The sequence below is a fragment of the Kryptolebias marmoratus genome, linkage group LG4, assembly GCF_001649575.2.
Source record: "Kryptolebias marmoratus isolate JLee-2015 linkage group LG4, ASM164957v2, whole genome shotgun sequence".
Taxonomy (NCBI): Eukaryota; Metazoa; Chordata; class Actinopteri; order Cyprinodontiformes; family Rivulidae; genus Kryptolebias; species Kryptolebias marmoratus.
In genome coordinates this window covers 4,346,561-4,368,241 of record NC_051433.1, presented here as the reverse complement: position 1 = coordinate 4,368,241, position 21,681 = coordinate 4,346,561, and the positions used below count along the sequence as shown (strand labels likewise).

General features: G+C 38.0%; 1 protein-coding gene across 10 annotated transcripts in view; it reads right to left on the bottom strand.

Moving 5' to 3' along the window:
* Positions 1-21,681, bottom strand: part of arhgef10la (Rho guanine nucleotide exchange factor (GEF) 10-like a) — a 124,765-nt gene that overhangs the window by 18,915 nt on the left and 84,169 nt on the right. For all 10 annotated transcript variants that reach the window (XM_037975324.1, XM_017408921.3, XM_017408923.3 and 7 more), the window contains 2 exons: positions 21,123-21,244; positions 4,093-4,179 (listed from right to left, as the gene is read on the bottom strand). In XM_037975324.1, coding sequence (XP_037831252.1) covers positions 4,093-4,179; positions 21,123-21,244 — 209 coding nt within the window. The remainder of the gene's footprint in view (positions 1-4,092; positions 4,180-21,122; positions 21,245-21,681) is intronic.

The window sequence follows — 21,681 nt, the reverse complement described above, 5'->3', positions numbered from 1 at the left end:
TGACAATGAGGAAATTTCTCAGCGCTTTCAAGATCGAGTGATCTATTGTTGCAGTCAAGTCATGAGAAAACGAATATGAAATCATTTTCAATTAATCCAACTGACTTCTAAAACTAACATATGCAAGGTCACAGTGAACACTTCAAGACCCTGCTCTCAGTGCTAATGAAGAAGTATAGAAGAGCATTAAAGCAGAGCTGTTGACAGCCGGGAGTGTTCAGTGGCTTAGTTTGGAAAGAGGCTTCTCCCAATCAATGCCTAGGGATGCCTTCGCTTTTTGTCAAGACAAAACTGATGGTGAAAAAATCTACCTACTAAAGAAGAAAGCAACCAGAGATGTTCACAAAAAAGGTCCATCCAAGGAAATTCACAGCACACAGGCTGGGTGTCTGCCTTAACAGAGGCTTGACTTCTCATGTACCACAGCTATATGGTACAAAGCTGCAGCATGCTTTGTGTGAGCCTATCAGGGCTAATGCTGACAAAAATAAGAAAGCAGGAGCCATCCAACCTTCCTCTGATGAAATCCCAATTAAGGTGGCATTGCTTTCATTGGCAAACAGTTAATGTGTCGCTGTGGGTTTTCAGTATGATTTAAATCATTATGCCTGCAGGAGACCTGCATCAGTATTCAGATAAAATTTAATGTCTTTTCTGGAAAAAAAAGACAGCTGCTTGGTGCAAAGACAGCAAAGTTTTTTTTTTCTCCGTATAATTCACGTTGTGTGAATGTGAGATGAACTAAATATAGTCTTTAGCTTCTCTCCTCGACACTCACTCTTATTTGCATGCAATCATTTGTTTGATTTGTATCAGCACACAAAATCTGGACAGAAGCGATCCTTTGGGCTCTTGAGAATGAGCCAGAACAAATAATGGTTCGTTGCACATGGTGAAAAGAAGATAGGGGGCACTTATCTAGCAGCAAGAGGGCCTCCAAAAAAGGGCAGCTTCAAGTGACAGAGGTACAAGAGCCAGAGGCAGGACCCACTTACCCAGACTCCTTCAGTTTTAACATTCACTTCACAATGGTCACTATTCCTGCCAAAAAAACTCTCTAACGTCTTTAAATCTATTACAACTACAGTGTCCAGACAAAATCACTGATATTTACTTTAAAAAATAGATACCTAGGGTTGTGCTTTAAACAGATTATTTGCCTGAGAGAATGAAAAGGCTGATAAGCAGTAAATCTGCCAACAATTAGATTACTGTGTGCAGTAAGAAAACGTGAGAAAATGATAATATTAGCTCACTCTGCTCACTCCCCAAATTTAAATTCCAAAAACAACGAGTCACCATTTACTCCAAAAAGGATGCATTTGAACTTTTTTTCATATTGAACACTTGAAATGCTTGCTTGCTAAATGCAGAAGGTAAAAAAAAAAAAGATAAGCAAAAAAGCAAGATTTCACAATTTTTTTTTTTGTAAATTAGGATCAGGAAGTAAAGAAAAGTGGGACAAGGAAGGTGGAGGCAGCCAGGAAAACAGTGCAGTATCAGGCTGATTAGACACAATGTCATTACTTTGATCAAAGCGTGCAGAAATCCCTATAGCCCATCTCACTTTAACATGATTAGTGTCATTCCTTATTTGACAAGCCTGCCAGGGAGGTAGAACCAACTGGAGGCGGGAACACTCAGCTGCTGATTATTCATACTGGAACCACAGGCTTTCACAATTATTATGATTATAATTATAATAATTATTGTTGTTATTAATACTGTATTTTATTCTTGGAGAAAACACTTTGGGCTTTTTGTTTTTTGCTTGGTTACATGTTGTACTGTACACTGTGTCACAGTAACCGGTGGGGAAAGGTCAGTTGTTTTTTTAGTCCAAAAGAGCTGCTTGGATTGTTTGCATGGTTGGATTTTGGTGCTTTTGGAATTTGCAGAAATGCACTGCACAATAAATTCACGCTGGAGAATTTAGTTTCGACAAAAAGACCTCTAAGATGACTTTTAGACTTCCTTATAAAAAGCTTTCATCATAAAGGAGTTACAGCCTTCAGGTCTCCACAGGCAGGCGTCTCCAGACTACTGAGCAGCAAAGTGTTCCAGACTTTATTTGGAAAAATCAGCTGTTTCTGCCATCAAATGCCATTATAATTTAATCAAAAGAAGAAAAAAAAAAATACTGAGCAGCGTACAATTTCAGTAAACCCCTGACATTTATATTAACCAAGATCCTCAGTCAAAGTCTGCATTTCTTTCTTCAACAACTATAATTTTGACTCAAAAAGAAGTCACAAAATCAAAATGTGACTTGGTACATATTTTGCGGTAAAATATAAAGTGTAAAAAAAAATAAAGTAAAATTCAAGTAAAATCACAAAACAATTGAAAACAGGAAATACAAAGCAAGCTACTGTACATTTGATACTTTACTTTAAAATGGAAAAAAAAAGTGATTTTTTTAGAAGTAAAGAATGAAAACAACCCAAACCATCTTCAACTATTTTCTGAAGTCATATATTTATCATGGAAATGAGATTTATCTTTCCATCAGATTTTTTTTTTTTTGGTCTTGATTTGGATTTTTTTAACGCCCTAAGTTGTCCAAAAAAGCAGCATAATTACCAATTTTAAAGAGACCGAAACTCTCTCTTGTACCCACTCTTTCTAATAGGCTGCGCTCCCTGATCACTCCCAGGCCAACATGCAGACAGGAAGCCAACATCATGTCTTCAGTGGCATGATGCATAACTCTGTTTGAAACTGGAGTCTGTCTCTAAGATGTTAAAAACACTCAACTAGTTTTGGTGTATGATGCATGTAACTATTAGTAAATGTCCAAAAATATAGCAGGTGGAAAGAAACTGAAAGCTTTTTTAATTAGTGCCATGGTTCAATCTTTCTGTTTTCTAGGCTGATTTAACAGGAGGACTCCTTCAGATGGTAGAAAGGAACAAAGCCCTGGGTTCATAAGTCACCTGTAATGGTGTGTTTTAAAGCCAAAGCGCACTAAAACACTGACAGCACAGGATATGATAAAAGCACCTTTTATATAAAAAACATGATGCTCACAAATATAAATACTAAACAATTCTCACAAAAAAGGCCTAAGGTTAACATAAACTCATACATGAGTAAGAATGTAAAATATATTTAACAAAAACTCAACCTGAAAAAAAGCTTTACAAATCAACATAAAAACCTTTCAAATTAAAAACAAACAAAAACAGAATGTTAAAATGGGCTCAGAAATATTTCTGCAGTCCAGGTAAATCATCTGAGTGAGTCTCATTTGGAACAGAAACACAGGTGCAAATAAGTCTGAACCACAGAGCTGCACACTCAGTGTAGGAGGTACACCTGATTCAACCAACCGTCCATCCATCCAACCAACCAACCAACCAATCCGTCCGTCCATCCATCCATCCATCCATCCATCCATCCATCCATCCATCCAACCAACCAACCAACCAACCAACCAACCGTCCGTCCGTCCGTCCGTTCATCCATCCAACCAACCAACCAACCAACCAACCAACTAACCATCCATCCATCCATCCATCCATCCATCTTCTTTACCCTCTTCTCCTTTCCAGGTCACAGGGAGCTGGTGTGTATCTCCAGCAGTCACTGTGCGAGAGGCGGGGGACACCCTGCACAGGTCTGATTCAACCACTCCAAGGTAAAATAATGTATACCTGATAAGGATAAGTTATTCAGCCTCACCGAAGGGTGGGAGAACAAAATTTGATAATTTTTTAGATTGATATCAAATTTTCTGCACATTTTTATTTTTACTCTGAACTTGTTTGTTTTTCTGAATTCAGCTAAATTTCCACAAGTGCAGAGATAGTGAAGCAGCACAAATTGCCCCATTCATAAATTATGCAGTGCAGTTGTTTACTACTAGCCCTTACACTTTCAGGAGATGTTTTACAATTAAAGACAAAAAGTTGCAGATTATTTGTTTTTACCCTTCTAGTCTTCTTGCGGGGGGAAACATTTGAGTGGTAGTAATAATTGTGTTCAAAGCTGAAAAATATTCTCAACAGCAAAATATGTATTCTTCTCTCTTGGCTCTTTGTTTGCCTTGCATGGCTGACATTGACTGGAATGTGTGTGCATGGAACTTACCCAGAAGTAGCCTTGAGGTAAGGAAGTGATTGCTGCAGAGAAGCCCAGCAGTGCACAGTGTACAGGATTGTGGAGGGCAGTTTCAAGCTTAAAAAGAGGTGAAAAAAACAAACATTTATTTTATAATTGTGGATCACAAATTTAATTTCATTGTAATTATTAATTAAAAATGTTTAATGTCTGCATCAGGTTTCCCATCCACGTCACCTAAAGGTACTCATTGCAAAGTATGAAATCAAAAATTAAAAAAGGTTATCCTAAACTATAACAAAGGTGCAGTTTGAAACAATTTACTCAAACAGTTTTCCAGATATATTGAATGCAAATCTAAAATGCAGGTCCACACTTATAGTAAACAAAGCACTCTGCTGAATCTGCCAAAAACCACATGGAAGCTTGAGTCAAGTGACTGACCTACATTAGGGTGGCTTCAATCTATGTAGGTAAACAAATATGGTGGAATCAGTCAAGCACAGAAACCCAGAGAAGATGTTTAGATGGAAATATAAGAGTGAATCTGAGGCCAAACACAAAAGAAAAGAGAAACATCAAGTAAGACAGCTGTCAAGAAAAAAGAGTCATAAAGACACAGCTCGTCATTCAAACGCATGTGGCTTTTGCAAAACTTCTGACAGACCACTAAGTTTAACATTTGACCTATTTTCAGACACTACAGCTGTTTCTGGATTTAAATAAACACATGTGGGAGTTGGCATCCAGTCCCAAATTCTGCTTACAATTTTTTAAATTGAGGTCACATATTGATATGAGAAAAATGTGTTTATTTTTTCTTATTTCATGATTTTTTTGTCAAGTATTAATGTCTTTCAAATACGTATATTTAAGCTGTAAGACTTGATCATTGGAGCCATACTTGAATAAAAAAGCTGAGCTTGAGAGTGATAATTGAAACATGACTGGACAAAAAAATTGTTAACTTAAGGTGTATTATTCACTCAGTACAAGGCTAATTTGAAAAAAATGTTATCAATGATTAAAAAATAGATTTTTGAGATTTGAATGAGTAGTTTGAAATTAAACTGAGAAAAATATTTCAATTAAAGGCACTCATCTCTTGGAGAATCTGTCCACCTTTTATACTCAGTCTACATGAATTCTCATATTGGTAGAGACACAGCCTAAAGTTTGACTAGCAAAAAGAAAACATGCAAAGGTTTTCAGTGTAAGTTTTCTCTTTACAATCAACAATAAAATGAAAAGACTGCCTAATATACAACACTTAATGCTTCAGTTACGTTTGGAAACAAACACAGGAGTTTCAGGCCAAATGGATTTGGATTTGTCACTGGATCACTGAATTTGTTGTTTTCTACATATTCAAATGCTCATGTGTTTCCTTTTCAACCCAAATTGGTTTTGAGATTAAACAAATGATGCAAAATATTCTACAATCTAATTTTTTCAAACTTAAAATTGTATGAAAACTTCACTTTACTACAGATTTAAAAGGCTATAATATAACTTACCAAATCAAGGCAGTTGTTTGACAATAACCAATAAAAAACATCTTAAAAACATTAACTAAATACATAATTGTTCTTTATATAGCAGACTTGTTTACCTGAAATGGAGTGATTGAGGTTGACATGTACAGTACAGAGTGTGTGCATAATAGTACATTAATAACCTCCAACCAGGAGCCTTTCTATTTGGGAGTGATGATTACTTTGGAATATGACTGGTAAAGGTAGGCCATGTGGCAGATGGAATAAATAATTACATGTTGTTGGTATAATGGGGCCGAGGAGCAGCTGATTTGGTGGAGCTGAGAAGAGAAAAAGTGAGTGAGAGTGAGGAAAGTGTCAGCGATGAGAGCTCCATGTCTTTTACTGTCGTCCTCTATGGCAGCAAGCATCAATCACACATAATTTATAGCCACCCCGGCAGAGACCCTCCCCCTTTTCTCACCGGTTGGGGTTGTTTGTAAACTCTAAACAAAAAAAGGATACTGGTCAGATCCCTGCCTTTCTCATCTGCACTGCAAAGCTATTGCTCCACTCTACTCGTGTCTGTCCCCATCTATTCAAATTCATTCCACAGATGCATAGCTCATTCTCTCTATCAATCTCCCACATTCCCATTTCTCTTTCCCATCACTCACACCTTTTTTTTATGCCTGCTCCTTTTCTTTTATCTCTGCCTTTTGTCTCCCGCCCCCTCCTTTCTCCTTCAAGAGCTGTGAAATGTTTTTTGATAGGTAATTAAGCAGGAGCCATAAACGGTGCCCATATGGAAAAGGCCTGTGGTTAAAAGAAAGGGAGTGGCAGTGGACCAGAGGGACTGAAACACTGGTGGGTTGTGCTGGCGGCTCACTGGTGGATGGATTTTATCAGTCACCTGACACTGACAAGCATTGTAGGCCAATCTTTCCCGGCCTTGATAGCATTGTATCTCAGTGCATTGCAGTGTCAGTCTGACAATACAAGTGGGATGGATCCATGTTAGAGCCATCTCACTACCTTTTCATATGGTACTCAAGGAAACACTGTAGACATGTTTAAGTAAAAAGAACCAGCCTCTGTTTCAAGTACTACAATATTATTTAAAGGCATAGCATTCCTTGAAGGAACATGTTCATCCAGTGATTACTTTCTGAAAGTTTCATTGAAATCCATCCAGTGGTTCACAAGACATTTTGCTAACAGACAAACAGGGTTGACTTCAACAGTTAATGCTGAAGTTTTAAGCAAAAATGACACAATGAGTAGCACTTGGAATACATGTTCAATATGACTCTCAGCTACAACCACTTCATCTTTTAGTACAATATCTGTTAAACTGACAAAATTCAAGCAGATTTAATGTTTTTAAGGAGAGTTGGTTGTAGTAACCATCTCAAAATGGGTTGACTCTAAAGGTTAATCAGTTTTAAATGCACATCCAATGATCACTTGCTGGAAGTTTCATTAAAATCCATCCAGCAGTTCATGAGATATTCTGTCGGCCTTCATCTTTCAACAGCAGGTAATAATTAGCTGTTTGCAAGAGACACCCTATATGTTTATAACATTTTAATCTCAATCAGTTTTTAAATGAATATCATCATGCATTCTTTTCTTAATTAAAAACTGTTCAGAACTGTTACCAAAAACAAATAAATGGTCATAACATAAAATACACCAAGTCACCAACAAAGGGACAGATTCTGTTACCATTAAAACACCAGCAGTGAATATAATCAATACAATAAACTACTGGTCCACTTATCGAACTTCTTTAAGCAGCCAATGGAAAGCGCATGGGTGGGCATAACAAAGCCTGTGAGATCGTTTCCACGTGTGAATGTGCAAATTATATTGATGGGCACAAAGGAAATGTGGTCCTAAAGCAACATCCATATCACTGGCAATCCTAGAGCTAATATGGTATCAGTGAGGCCCCATTTAAAAATCAATGACATCCAAGCTTTCTCAAAGTCTTTGTGGGTCTCGTTTATATAATAGGTTTTTTGTGTGTGTGTATCTGGAAAGCTGTAGGTGTGAGGCAGAGAGGCTGAGGATATTCTCCTGTGTGGGGGCAGAGAGACGAAGGTGAGCATGTAGGCCAGCTCAGGGAGGTTTGATGAAAGACTGCAGGGAACGTGGGGAAGAAAAGGGGAGGAAATGGGCAGGTGAACTAATTAAAACATGATTTGTTGATGTGATGGCAGAGTGGCCTCCCAGCTGCTGGTTACCATTGACCCAATGGCTGACAGAAAACCTGCCCCACCCAGCACCCCAAGAGGCCGGCAGCCCATATGCTGGTTTGAGGTAGATATCGTTAGCACAGAAGCTTCTATTGTTTTTCTGGAAGATAAATTTAAAACAAGTAATTAAATTTCTGTAGGATGGGAACAGAAAAAGATGGAACAATTTATTGTCAAAGTCTCTTAAGTGCTGTAAAGACTTTTTGCCAAGTTACACACTGCTCCACCCCTTGGCTCAGTATGTCAGCAACAGCAAGTAGCAAAAGTTATTGGTAGTGGTCTAATATGACAGGGAAGAGTTTTAATGATTCATGCTTTTGGCTGTCAGACTGTCAGAGCAGTGCTCCCCTGGTAAATATGGCTTCCCCAAATCCAATTAAGGTTGCTCCAATTCCCAAGGCTACCAAGGTGCACTGTTTTCCCTTACAGCAATTTTCCTCTGTAAGCACTGAAGCACTGTAAAATCTTTTTTTTTTTTTTTTTTGATATGTGGAGGACTTAACACACATGAGATTTGTGACAACTGCTTTCCAAAAACCATCTATGCATCATATTAACTAGGGGCCGTATAATATTATCATTGACATGAAACACTGCAACTAAAATTGCATTCTTTGCCTCCACGACGCTAATGTAATGTATTAGCTTTATTGGAAAGAGTGCTCTACAGTCGCTAATAAAATATCACCTTACGTGAAACTCCTGACCACACATTTCAGGAGTGTTCAAAAGATTAAAAAAAAATTATGCTTGCAAATGTTGCAAATGTATTGCACGGTATAGCTTGCTCAAAAATCTAATAAAAAATATTATCTCAATAAATGGCATGCATTCAAGAGAACTGGGTAAAGTATATTCAAGGCAGAGAAAGAAAATATGCCTGTACTTTTTTCCCTAATTCCGTAGTCACAGTCCCTTCCTCCAATTCCACATACCAACAATCTTTTACACGCACTAACAAGCACTAATAGAAAACTTCCACTGTTTATTAACTGGTAATTGACTGGCGCTGGCGCTCCCTCCCAACTGCAACTCCACTGCCTAAGGCTACAGACAGGACCGCCATACAGTAAACTGCCAGTCAACCGAAAATTGCTTATATCCAGAACCTTGCAACAGGTAATCTTACCTAAATAAGCAACTAAAGGGGTACTTCGCAAAGTTAATGCTCAGGTTATCAAGATAGGAATTTATAGCTAAAAGTCTCATGTGGTTTTATTACTAAATGGTGATTAAGAAATATTTTTGATCATAAAAAAACAAGTTTGTTCGTTATTCTCTGATAGTTACATACAAGGGAAAATTTCAAGAAAATGTGCTTTGGAGCTCTACTGGAAACTTTCCTTTTTAAAAAGATTTGTTCATTTGCTGTTGATGGGACTGGCTAAGAGTTCTAACACTGCTCCAAAGTTTCCCACATGTGTTCAACTGAATCAAGATCTGATGAGTGCAAAAGCCATTTCTTATGATACACAGTTTTTGTACATCTGTTTGCTTTTGTGTTGTTCAAACCTTCACATGACTTATGGGTGGAAGAACTGAAATACTAGATAAGCTCAGTATCATTAAAATAATAATGTTCCATCACAGGATGAAGCAGATCACTCAAACAAATAAATAATTTGCCCACTCCGCACTCTAAAAGACTTGTGAGTGGTGTTTTATGACCACCATGCCACAAAAATGCCACTCATAACAGTAAAGAGAAAACTGTTAAAAGGTAAAAAAATTCAGGGGTTTATCTTTTATTTTTAATTTATCTCTGTATCTTCCATGACCTGATGCACCAGATGGTTTGAAACACTGTACCATCTGGTAAGCTTTTGTTAGAAAGTGTTTTGGAAAAGGGCAAGAACTTTCAAAAATATTTGTCAGGTGAGTGGATGGACCATCTGTCTATCATGATGTATCCCAAGTTAGCTTCAACTGCTCAACAGCACGAAGCCTGTTGGTCCAATCAAACTCCTGCTGAAGAAAAAGAGGTAAAACATCTGTTCCTCTGAGAAAATCCTTCAGTATTGTATTTTGCCCATTTAATTTGAAGAAATCTTCTTAGTTCTGATGGTATAATAATTGTATAAGCACCTAAGGTTACTAGTTTTTTGTTTTTTTAGCCATCTTTGTGGATTTTACACACCTTAAATGCATATAACTTTCTGGATAAGGCATAAATGAGACCTGCACATGAAACTGTTTTCAAAGTTAATTTACCAAGATAAAAAGGCGAAGGTATTTGTCCCTCAAAACGAGATTTCAGACTTTTTATTTCAGGGTCCGCTTAGGTTTAAATGCTTCAGTATTAACAAAAAACAAATTTTCTACTGTACATTGCTGTGGCACCTTATGTGGCCTTTTGTCTGAAAACCTCATTGTTGCTCCTTTTTCTTTAAGGTTCCCCTTTCCCTGACCCTTTCTGCAGTGATTGATCAAGTGATTTGTCAGAAAAGACAGAGTTCTAGACAGTTGTTCTTTTTTTGTTTGAGGTGTGCCCAACTTGCCTCCAGGCAGGCATAATGGAAAAGTATTTCATGGTGATGTCCTCAGATACACCGTAGAAAAGACACATATCCAAAAGTCTATGAGAACTGGTGCTAGACCAAATAACAGCCTATGTGAAAAAGGAACAAATGGACTCTTGCAAATTTCTTTGTCCATTTTTATGTCATCCAATAAACTGATAAAAAAATCTAGATGATCTGAGTTTCAAAATCAGCATTTATTCTAAGAGGTGAAATAGAGGGCAACAGGCCTTCTCTTTTGGCTCTTAAAGACATTACACTTTCAGTCTGAGAGACTTTCTAAGTTCTGAATGAATAATAAGGAGTTCACAGATTTTAACTTGCTACCTTGAGGGTCATTGAGATGATGTGCCTTGTTGACCTACCTATTACCTCTCTGTACAGAGAAAAAAACACATGGTTGGATAGGGGAAAAAAGGATGTTAAACTGAAGCAATCATCACTCAGTAAAGATTGTGATCTTTGGTATCAGCTGTCAGCTTCATGTAATGTAGCACTGACTTGTGATCCAAGATAGTTTTACCACCATTGACTCTTTGATTTATGTGATTCAGGTATGCTGGATGATTCTAATAGACGGCAAAAAGGCCAAATGTCTCCAACTACCCAACACCAGTAAGGGCTGCCTCTGGGATGAGACTTCAAATCTCTTGAGGAAACAAATGAAAACATCCAGATCTTTGGGTTATCATTATCTGGATGACATCAAATATACACAGATATATTTTCAAAATATCTACACAACCTATATTTTATCATTATAAGGCTTTCAACATTCTACTGACTGTCTTCACTATTTAATAAAGAGCAAATTTAAATTAATCCAATTCTTACTCTACTAAAATCTCATAGGAATGAAGAAACATTGTGAATCCAGCTTGCCAAAAATTGACAAGCCTTTAAATCACACACACACCCACACATACCTGTGCATGTCTACAAACTTTATCTGAGGACATGCACATCCATGACACAATCATTTGGAAAAAGTAAAATGTTGTTTGGTGATTATCTAGTTTCCAATTGATCATACTCTCCAGTGAATCTAATACAAAAGGACAACAGGATCAAAGTAAAGACTTGCAGCTCATGTTATGATTTTATGTGCTAGATGTAACCCTATGATTTAAATTCCACAAGCATCAACGGGCAGAGATCAAAGGGGCAACCACCTGCTGTGCTTGCAGGCCTGTAATACACTGAGAGTATTCAAAGTCATTTCAAGACAATAAGATTAAACCATCTACATGAGGAAGCTGAGTAGACAGCCTGATTTTTAACTCTTCATAGGTCTGCATCATGTCCTTTAGAGGAGGTTAGGACATGGAGCAAAACCATATGGCTATCAGCTTATTATTAAAACCTGCTCAGGACATCTCCCACAATTTAATAACCACTGTCTGTACAGTAACGATTCCCTGTCTCCCCTGGCTATGCTACAGATCATATCAGCAATAAGTGGAATGAAGTTAGAGAGAGGTTTTGCATATCTCCGCTCAGAGGCACAGCCTGACATTGGTAGGACATTATAAACTCATATTCATGACTCGACTGAGATTTTCTTCCTCGTGTCCTTCACTGCTTCAAGACGCCCAACAAATGTGATGCAAATTCACTCTGTTGCTATGCCCTATCTTCACACACACACACACACACGCCCATACACACACACCCTCACCGCTGACTCCTGCAGCCATGGCAGTTCCAACTTTGGATGAAAGCAGTGTCCTGCCCCTGCATTAATAGGTTTAAAATAGGACTAAGGCCAAAACTTCTCTATGTACTCCATTCCTTCTTCCGTCATTCCTTCTATTTTCCCAGCCAGGGGCAGAGGACATCTGAACCAGGCCAGGACAAGCTTTGGATGAGTGATTTTTGCCAACCTCAAAGACAGAAACTCACACAATGGTTTGTCAACATAAAACCCCAAACCCCAGGCATAAAAGTTGACAAGGCTTCCTATAATCCTTAATATCAGAGCTCTGTTCCTGGCTAAGTCCTAGCTCTGCAATGGTTTCAGCTACTTTTTGCCAGGGAAGCTCTACAGATCAAGGAGCACCTCTTAAATTTGAATCTGCCCCTCCTTGGATCCTAATTCTATGGTGTCTTGCTTGGCATGACTTGAGACAAACACAAATCACAGCTGTTTTCAGAAAGGCAAATACGCTTGTTCAAACATCACACGTTATGCCAGTTGTCTCAATTCTATATTTTAAAATATATTTTACACCCATTTTTATAGTCTTCAATGATTTAACCTTTAAAAAGTAAAAAATAAATTGCTTTAGATCATATTTTCCAGTGTCTGATGTCACAACAAACTCAAAAACTGTTGACAAACGCAATCATGGCCCTTCAATTGGGGCTACAGCTGGAGATGGCTTTACTTAAAACTTGTTATTTAGACAAGCTTTTTTGTAGAGAACTGTAGACTACAAAGAACTATACATCTTATTCCAAGTTGTCCTGCCTACCCATCATTATCTCCATCCTCTGCTTGACCCTGACTTTCTTGTTGAGTTTGATGTAATAGATTGATGACCAAAACTTTGCAGAGAAAGTATTCAGTTGTTGCCCGTCTTGCACCCTCAAAAGAGTATAGGAGCCCAGAGGATAGACTTTATATATGAGAGCAATATTCCAGTGAGAAAAGGCAAGAAAAGAAACATTCTTTTCTGTGTAACAACCACTTTTCTTCAAACTATTTTTCCAACTTGGGCCAGTTTAATGCTGGACTCGCCAAGAAACTGTGGCCAAAAGAAGAATCAGTTCCAACTTTTTCATCTGAACTTCAGAGACAGGAAATTGTATTTTTTAAGAAATATTTAGACTAGGTAGTTTTAATATATGTCTTGTTTTTACTACTATATTTTCTTTTATTTAGTACAGCTAACATTATTTGCTGAGGTGATAAAGTTGATATGTACAGACTTCTGAGGAAATATTCTCATTACTTTATAAAATATTACCATTAAAACTCAGCTGTCACATTGTTCATTTATTTATTTCTAGTTAAATCCCTTTCTGTTTTTTAAATAAGTATTAGGTTAGAGTATTTGATGTAGCTATTCTCCTTACAACACTACCATGACCTGTCATATAGCCACGCTCTGGTCATTTTTGTTCACACATTAAGCACTGGTGTTTGTGTGGCCTGTCACAGAGTATTTTGTTGACTTAACCACATAGTTTAAGTGTAATAAACTTTTATATTGAGACAATAAATAAATTACCTACGGAAAGATGCAGTGAAAAAACTGAAGTGTCTCTGCAGCATTTGTATAGAGGGTAGCATATTGCTCACTCAGCACAGGTCACAGAAACAACTGTTTCTGGTCTAAATCTGGGCTCTGAAAAGTTGATCTGCTTTCTCCAAGGCTAGAAGACGTTAGAGTAGGGCAAATTCGGCCTGACAGCCTCAAGAGAAAAAGTCCCTAGAAAGAAGGGGGAGTAGGTGTTGAAGTAGATAACCAGCTAAAACAGGCTGTTTTGCAGTGTGTTTTTCAGTAGATGTGAAACAGCTGCTTAGTAGATGTGCATAATCCATCCATCCATTTCTTTTACCTTTTATGTCTTTTTGAAGATTACTTGCCTATCCCAGCAGTCAATGAACAAAAGGTGGGCTACACCCTGGAGAGATCACAAGTCTATTACAGTGATGTGCATAAACCAATTAATATCTTGCCCAGAGTATGGCACAATTGTTTCACTAGGATATCAAAAAACAGTGTTTGCATGTTGAAAAAATAATACAAAATTGTCTACCTTAAATCTGCTGACTGATCAACAACAAAAAAATCTATGTATCATGGTAGTTTTGTGGAACATGAAAATAAACAGAGGTAAGACTTATTAGCAAAGCAAACTAAAGATAAAAGGCATACAAATGTCCCAGTATCATACAGGGAGAGAGGGTTTTCTGCCCCCTTTTTCTGAACTGAAGCAGATTTTGCCTAACGTCCTTGCCACACTGATGCATAATCACAGAGGAAGAATGTGACCAAATTAGCACATTTAGCAGATCTGCAGTATTTCCCTTCTGGGTGTTTAATTTGTTCCTGCATGCTATCTTGACAAGTACAGAACAAGCAGAAACCCTTGGCAAGTGAAGCTCTACTCTGAGGCATGGTTTGAGTGTCTATGATTCCCTGTAATTAGTATGTTAACTGTCACAGCAACAGATCAGGCCCTTTGCAAATGACCTCACTGCTAGGCGGTGGGTGTGGCTATCCTTTTTAAAGATAAATGAGACCTACACTGCCCCCTGTTGGCAACAAGGACGGAATGGGAAAAGAAATCCAATATGAGAGTGCCTGATATTTGTCTTTAGAAAAAAAAGAAAAGAAAAAAACTACAATACATTCTGTATAAATTATAACAGTACAACTGACACCATATTCAGTACAAAAAATGTCTTAAAATACCATAACTATGATAACCAGACTCAATTCTGACGGTTCAGCATACAATGCTGTTGAGACAAATAGGATGAAAGAAGAAGGGCACTTTTAAAGCAAGCACAAGAATTGGATAGATTCCTCATTTGTGAAAGATTTTCTAGTCTAATCTTTTCTCCTATGATATTCTCTGACTAACCTGCTGTTGGTAACTATGCACATGCTAGGATTAAATCAGGAGTGTTCACTTTAAGTTCCAGTCTGCCTTTTATGGTTATTCCATCTTTTTTTGTTGCTGACAAAATACTTAAATTCTTCACAATGGAATGTGCCAGCTCAGCACTTTGGGCCTTTATTCTTCAAAGTACCCTCTAACTATTAGCCAAGCTCAGTAAACCTTTCCACTTATGCTGCTTAGCAGTGGCAGAGTATATATCCAGATGTACAAAAAAAAAACTGACCTCTGTACATTGCTGGTACATTAGCAGAGATGTTGGAGGTGTCACAACTCCCTCAGAGTTGTTCTAAGCCAATAACAAAGTTTGACTTGTGCCCTGACCTCAGTGAGAGGTCTTCTTTGATCGGGAATGTTAAGCAGTCAGAGGGTGTGTGCTGTCACTGTACCCTGTACTTCTGACAGTGACATGTTTGGTGTGCCAGGCGTTGAGTTTTGCTGAGCTGAGTCACTGTGACCAAAAGGGCCAAGTCAGACAAGTTCTGTAGACAGGTTTGCAGGGATCCAGCTTCACAAAGAGGAATTTGATTGACGCTTACTTCTGCTTTCTTGTATTCTGCATGCCAAAAGCCTATCTGCCCTCCTTGAACTCCATCAGTGCAACAGTGGTATGTTCTTGGGGAAGGACAATGGTGATATTTATACTTGCAAAGCTAAGGAGTCTCCAAAAATGAAAGAAATTAGTTTCGTTGTTTTTTTGCAACAAATAAAAAATGTCTCACAGTTCAAATAAATGCATGTAAAATGTAATGCAGTACAATGCAATAATCCTGCAGATATTTATGTTGTGTTAGGTCTATTATAAATGTGTACATTTCCTCTAAATATAAATAAGTATTTTGAACAATTATTCTTTTTTAAGAAGTTGATGCACCATGTCCAGTGACATACTGAAACACTGTCTGTGGCAGCAACAAACAAGAAACTTTAGTGCTGCACACCAAATGTCAATGGCCTTCAGTGGCATTACTTTGACCATGACAGTCAAGAAAAAGCCTGCACAAGGTAACTGTCTTAAATTTCTGATAGGTGTAATAAAGTGAACACTGGTTTTTGATTAGGCCCAGATCTGAGAAGGAACAATCTGCTGTCCAAAGGCAAAATTTTCACATTATGGTGCTGCTGTTTCTGGCTGTTCAATCGAAGGATATTACTGCAGAGTTACAGAAGAAAGAACTGCATCTGAGCAGATCAGTGGCTAGAACAAGCTTTTTAATTCATGCTGTGGCACCTAACAAATACAAGAAGTAGCTCAAATCTGCTACTCTAAAAAGTAGCAAACAACCTTTAAGAAAAAACACATGGGGAAGCATTGCAAAAGGTGTCAACCTGATGCCCTGAGCTTAAATAATTAGAATAGAAAAAAATAAAAAAATAATGTGGAGGGGGAAGAGGAAATAAATCATCAGAAAGATGCTGCTTGAGGGAAAAGCCACCTTTTCACACTGTCCTTCTCCTTTTTAATCCATATTTCATAACATACTGTCTCATCTGTGGTGTGCTACACACACAGCCTTCACATGTAACCCTTTCATTTATTTTAAATGGGAGAGCTTTGAGACATTATGTGCATAAATCAGTCATCCTCCAGACAATGCCATAAATGTAGCCAAGAGCAAAAATACATTTGCTCCTGCCAAAGATGCCCCTCAACAAGCTCATTTTCTGTACATGCAGTCACTTTCACATGGTAGCTGAATGCTCAGAGCTGCTCTCTTATCACTCCATCAGCAGGGAAGATGGATGACACAGTGAGTAAGAGGAACATACACGGCATTCTCCTGAAGTACCAGCTAGCCAAGTAAACAAGTGTGGACCCCAGTGACCCTGCAGAAAGCAATTTCAACAGATGCCAAGGAAAGTAACAACCTTCAACACAAATAATGGATTTCCAGGCTTAATTGTACATTATTAAAGTAGAAAACAAGACAAGCATAAATAAACAATAATGATAATCTGTGAAATCTATCTAGACTAGTGAAGTGCATTGAGGGTGAGATGTAAATAGACCCCCCCACACACACAATTTCTCAACTAAGACACAGAAGCTTATCCCCTTAGAAAATAAGGAAAGAAAACTAACCCTGATGCAGCACAAACTCCTCCCCAGTTTGTCATTCTGTACTTCAAAGCATACATGGTGAAATCCCCCAAGGTATTATATGAGCTCTGGCATATCAGCCATTCCCAATCCTGTTCTAGCCTAATGCCTCATAAACAGAGCCTGGAAACATGTTCCTTTACCATTCCTTAAGTCTTTGCATCCTTTGTATCTAAAATAACCCTTTTAGAGTTGCAGAAGAGGTCTTTTCCTCTGTAAATTATTATGTAGCCAAGAGATTCCTCTCCTCTCAACATGAAATACTGCAAATATAAACTGCACATGCAACTCTTCGAGAATGGTTGAAACAGGACAGCAACAAGCACTGATCTCCAGTGCTTTGCTGAATAAGCTGTTAAACAGAATTACTGTCCACAGGAAAATATGTGTGGCCAATATAGAGACAGGTATGCAATTTAAGCCACTCAGTTCCCAACGCACTACGTGATGCCAGTTGGTAAACAGCTTGCTCTGCTGTCAGATTATTGGCTTTCATTAACACGCCCATTATTGGTCTGTAGGTTTGAGGCTAGAAAAAGCCAACTTTGTCAGGGTGATGTATGCAAGCATCTGCTGCAGTGCATTGGAAGGCACTCAAACACTTGAAGGCATGAGGACTGAACAAAAATAAATCAAAGTAAGAAACAAAATCAACACATTTCTTTTCCCCATATTGATGGTTAATGTGTTCTCAAATTAAAAATTTGTAAGAAAAATCTGTGATCAGACGCAAACTATCACGTGCATTTGTTTACCTTTAGAAACAGCTGAAGTAACTGAAAATAGGTCAACCGTTAAACTTACTGGCCATATTTGTTTACCTACACAGACTACACCAGCCTGATGTAGGTCAATCGTGACTCAAGCTTCTATGTGGTCTTTGGCAGATTCAGTTGAGTGCTTTGTTTACGCTGAGTCTGGACCCACAATTCAGAATTGCATATCAATTCATCTGGAAAACTACTGAAGGAAACTTTTTCAAACTGCACCATTTCATACAGTTCAGGATAAACTTGATTGATTTCATACTTTGAAATGAATACCTTTAAGAACAAAAGCTAAAGATAGATAATTGTCTATATAATATTTTCTGAAAAATTCTGTTATATTCAAAGCTATTTACTCTGTTTATCTGTAATATTCTAAAGCACAAATCCTGATAAAATTGACAACTGCTAACGTACTACTGCTGCTGAAGTGAGCATTAATTGTTCCATTTAACAGTCATTCCTCCTGTGTAAAAGTCTGTTACCCTTTCAGCTTTAGTTTCTCCTATTAATCCCTTAACCCATCCACCTCACACATTCCTTTGGGCAAACTGCCAAACCTGCTCTGTTTCATCTTTCAAAATGGCAGAAAGGGCAGTGAAACAGAGCGTGCTATGACTCTTTAAACAACAAGGACCATCAGAATGTGGTTTGTCTATTAAGCAAGATAGAGCCTGATTCTCTGTGTGTTTGTGAGTGAGAGAGGAAGAATGGAAGAGAATGAAGGAGATAAATTGAGAGGAGTCAGTCCACTCCCACTGTTCTCGCTCAGCAGACTTGTGATAAGGTTTATCTCCGGTGCCTAACGAGTTCGCCTTGTAGCCCTCTGTAGCTCCCACTGAGTGGACCGGGGTGCACAGAGCTGTGCACAGAGCTGCACACAGCCAGCAGTGGACTGAGCTCCCCCAGGTGACCTGTGCATGTTGTTCATGCTATGCTGCTTTAGAACTTTATTTTTGCAGGAAATGGCTTCGGCCCCTTCGGCCACATCTCTTTTAATCTGGGATTTCTTTTATGCCTCCTTTTCTTCATCCTTTCTACTCACTGTAACTCAGACTGCCAAGAGGAGCCACGAGAGCTGGAGAAAGAGCTGTGGAGCTTTGGCACGGGGAGGCGTGTGTGTCTCAGAGGCATCGGCTGAGGCAAAGATGGAGACACAGAGAGGGAGAGGGGGGACTGCAGCTGAGTTAAGCCCCTAATCACAGTCTGCTCTGCATGAAGGACTTAAAGTCACTCCATTTAATTCTACCTTTTCTTTCATCAAAAAAGGGAAAGAAATGCTGCATACCTCTTCAGCTTTCTGATACCTAGACCCTATTCTTATTACCAAGCTATTCTGCAGACATAAAAAGTACCAACCTACAAAAAACACTGACATAAATGTTGTGAATCACATATGTTGCATGAACCATGAGCAGTGCAGTGAACACAATACCTGAACAAAGCTCTAAAAGCAAACATGTAGGCACAGTACCATTATTTGCACAAAAAAGGCAGATAAATCAATATCTGGTCAGCCGTATTTGTGACTGACATGACTTTAATGCCCTTCAGTGGTGCGCTCAGGTGCATCATTTATTTGTGCGTGAAGCAGAGAATATGAGAAGATCCTCACAGACCACAGAGTCCCTCTGGCTCAAAAGATATTAATTGACTTGGCTCAGTTTCTAGTCACATGTCATCTGCAGAATGCTTCAGAATCATGTCAAGATCTTGTGGGAAAACCCTGTATATCTTGTCAAAACAAGACCTTTTGGACTTCCAGCTGTTGTTTCACCTTCCTCTCTTGTCCATATGGCTAGCAGACTATGGTTTAGGGTATAGATTGTAATCTAATGCTGAAACATTGATTAATGTTTAGGTGTTCTTCTGCCATTAGGGCAATTGCATGATCACTCTATAACATCCTACCCTGGAGGACATGATAATTTGGAACCCCTACCACCCAACTTCCTCAGTAGGACCATAACCACATTATGGTCATAGAAAATTTGGTTAGAAATATCATCTTTCAGCTCCTGCAAATTGATTTCAAACCATTTCCATCGACTCTTAAAACCCTGTAAGTCTATCTCTCACTTGTGCTGACCATTTAAACTATCGGAAGCTTCTAGGGCTTAACAGCTTGTATTGATCGAAATTCTTCAGGCAGCAACTTGAAGAGCTGCACTTGTGTCACCTTGTTATTGCAATAGTCTATGTATTTTTGAGTGAGATCATCACTGATAAAGTACATTTTTATATTTTAAGGTCAAAGCTAGTGGGCTTTAATTGTGTTCAGAAAATGACACATTATCATCTCTTTTGACACATTTTTTTTTTTACTATCAGCAAATTTCTGCCATCACTGTGGTCTAATGGCTGATTCAAAGGAAAAGTTAATGTCAGTGAAAGTCAAATTTCTTTGACCAACTAACATAAAGAGATCAAAATACATTTAGACAAACAGTGTTTAGGTTAGAAACACTTAAAACATTAAATTATTTGCAGCTAATCTACCGTATGTTGTTATCCAAGAAACCAGACAATGTGACTATACAAAGAAGTAACTGCCCTAAGAATGAAACTCACAACTTATATTGAACAATGAATGAAGATTTTACTAGATAAAAATGTGGCACATTTTCCACTCATTACATGCAAATGATGTTCCAAAAATCTAAGAAAGAATCTATGTCTTATATCTGCAAAGGGTTGTGTGGATGTTAAAGAACGCCACACAAGACATTCAAAGAGCTCCATGCCGACCTTGAGTGGTGGTTTCATCCTGCATGCTACAATGCACAAAGAACCCAGTATGGCTCCATGGACCAAAGCCAAGATGTACACCATTATCAGAAAGGCACAAAAACGAAAAACTGGTGTTCGCAAGGCCTTTCAAAGATGAAAAATTGTGCTTCTTAGGAAATGTTTCACAGACAGAAGAAACCAAAGAGGAGGGTTTTTTTGACGACTGCAATGCATCATTTTGTTTAACAAAAGAACATTTTTTATTAAAGTCAAAAGAGATGAAGAATTTATCAAGCTATAGTGCTGCTGTGTTGTTTCCGATGATTAATATATCTGAAAGTTGGATAAAGAGAGAATATTCTCAAGGCATTAAGAGTAAAATCAGTTGTCCAAGGTGAGGTGACGCAGTGATGGACAGGGAAACCCTGCATTAGATAAAGGTGAAGTTACTTGTTATGTTCTGCCTCCTGCCTGCTTCATTTTATATTCTGACTCATCCAGATCATTGTGTCCTGTGACATGTAGTTGCATACATTATACTGTAAAATTAGTTTCTGTGATGATGGCATAGTTACCTTTCTCTCCAGAGACTTAGTAGCAAAAACAGGCATGTGACAGGCGAGCAGCGGACACCAAAATGGTGCTACATTTTTCCCTTCATCTTCTCCACACAACCATCCTGGTGAATTTTCCTCTCCTGAAAAAAGAAAAAAAGGTTTTCTAGTCACATTCATTTGAGTTTTATCAACTTCATGCATCTTATCCTCACAAGAAAAGAAAGCTACGTCAAACAAAACAATATTCAGTCACATAATCAAAGACTTTTAATGTAAATTAAAGGGTTAAATAAAGAAATAAAATTAGTGCAGGGGTAAATGAGGCTGAAGGGTGGTAACAGAAGTTGAAAAAGAAGCTCTATCCTTACTAATATTTGCCCGATTTTATTTAAACGCCAATTGCATTTTTAGTAATTGTCAATGGCAATGTTACCATCAGTTTTATTTATAAGCACATTTAAAACAACTCCGGTTGATAAAAGTGCTTTATAGTCAAATCAGATAAGACAACAAAATAAAATATGAAATCAAATTTAAAAAGGAAAGAACAATAAAATCTTTAAAAGGGAGCAAAAGT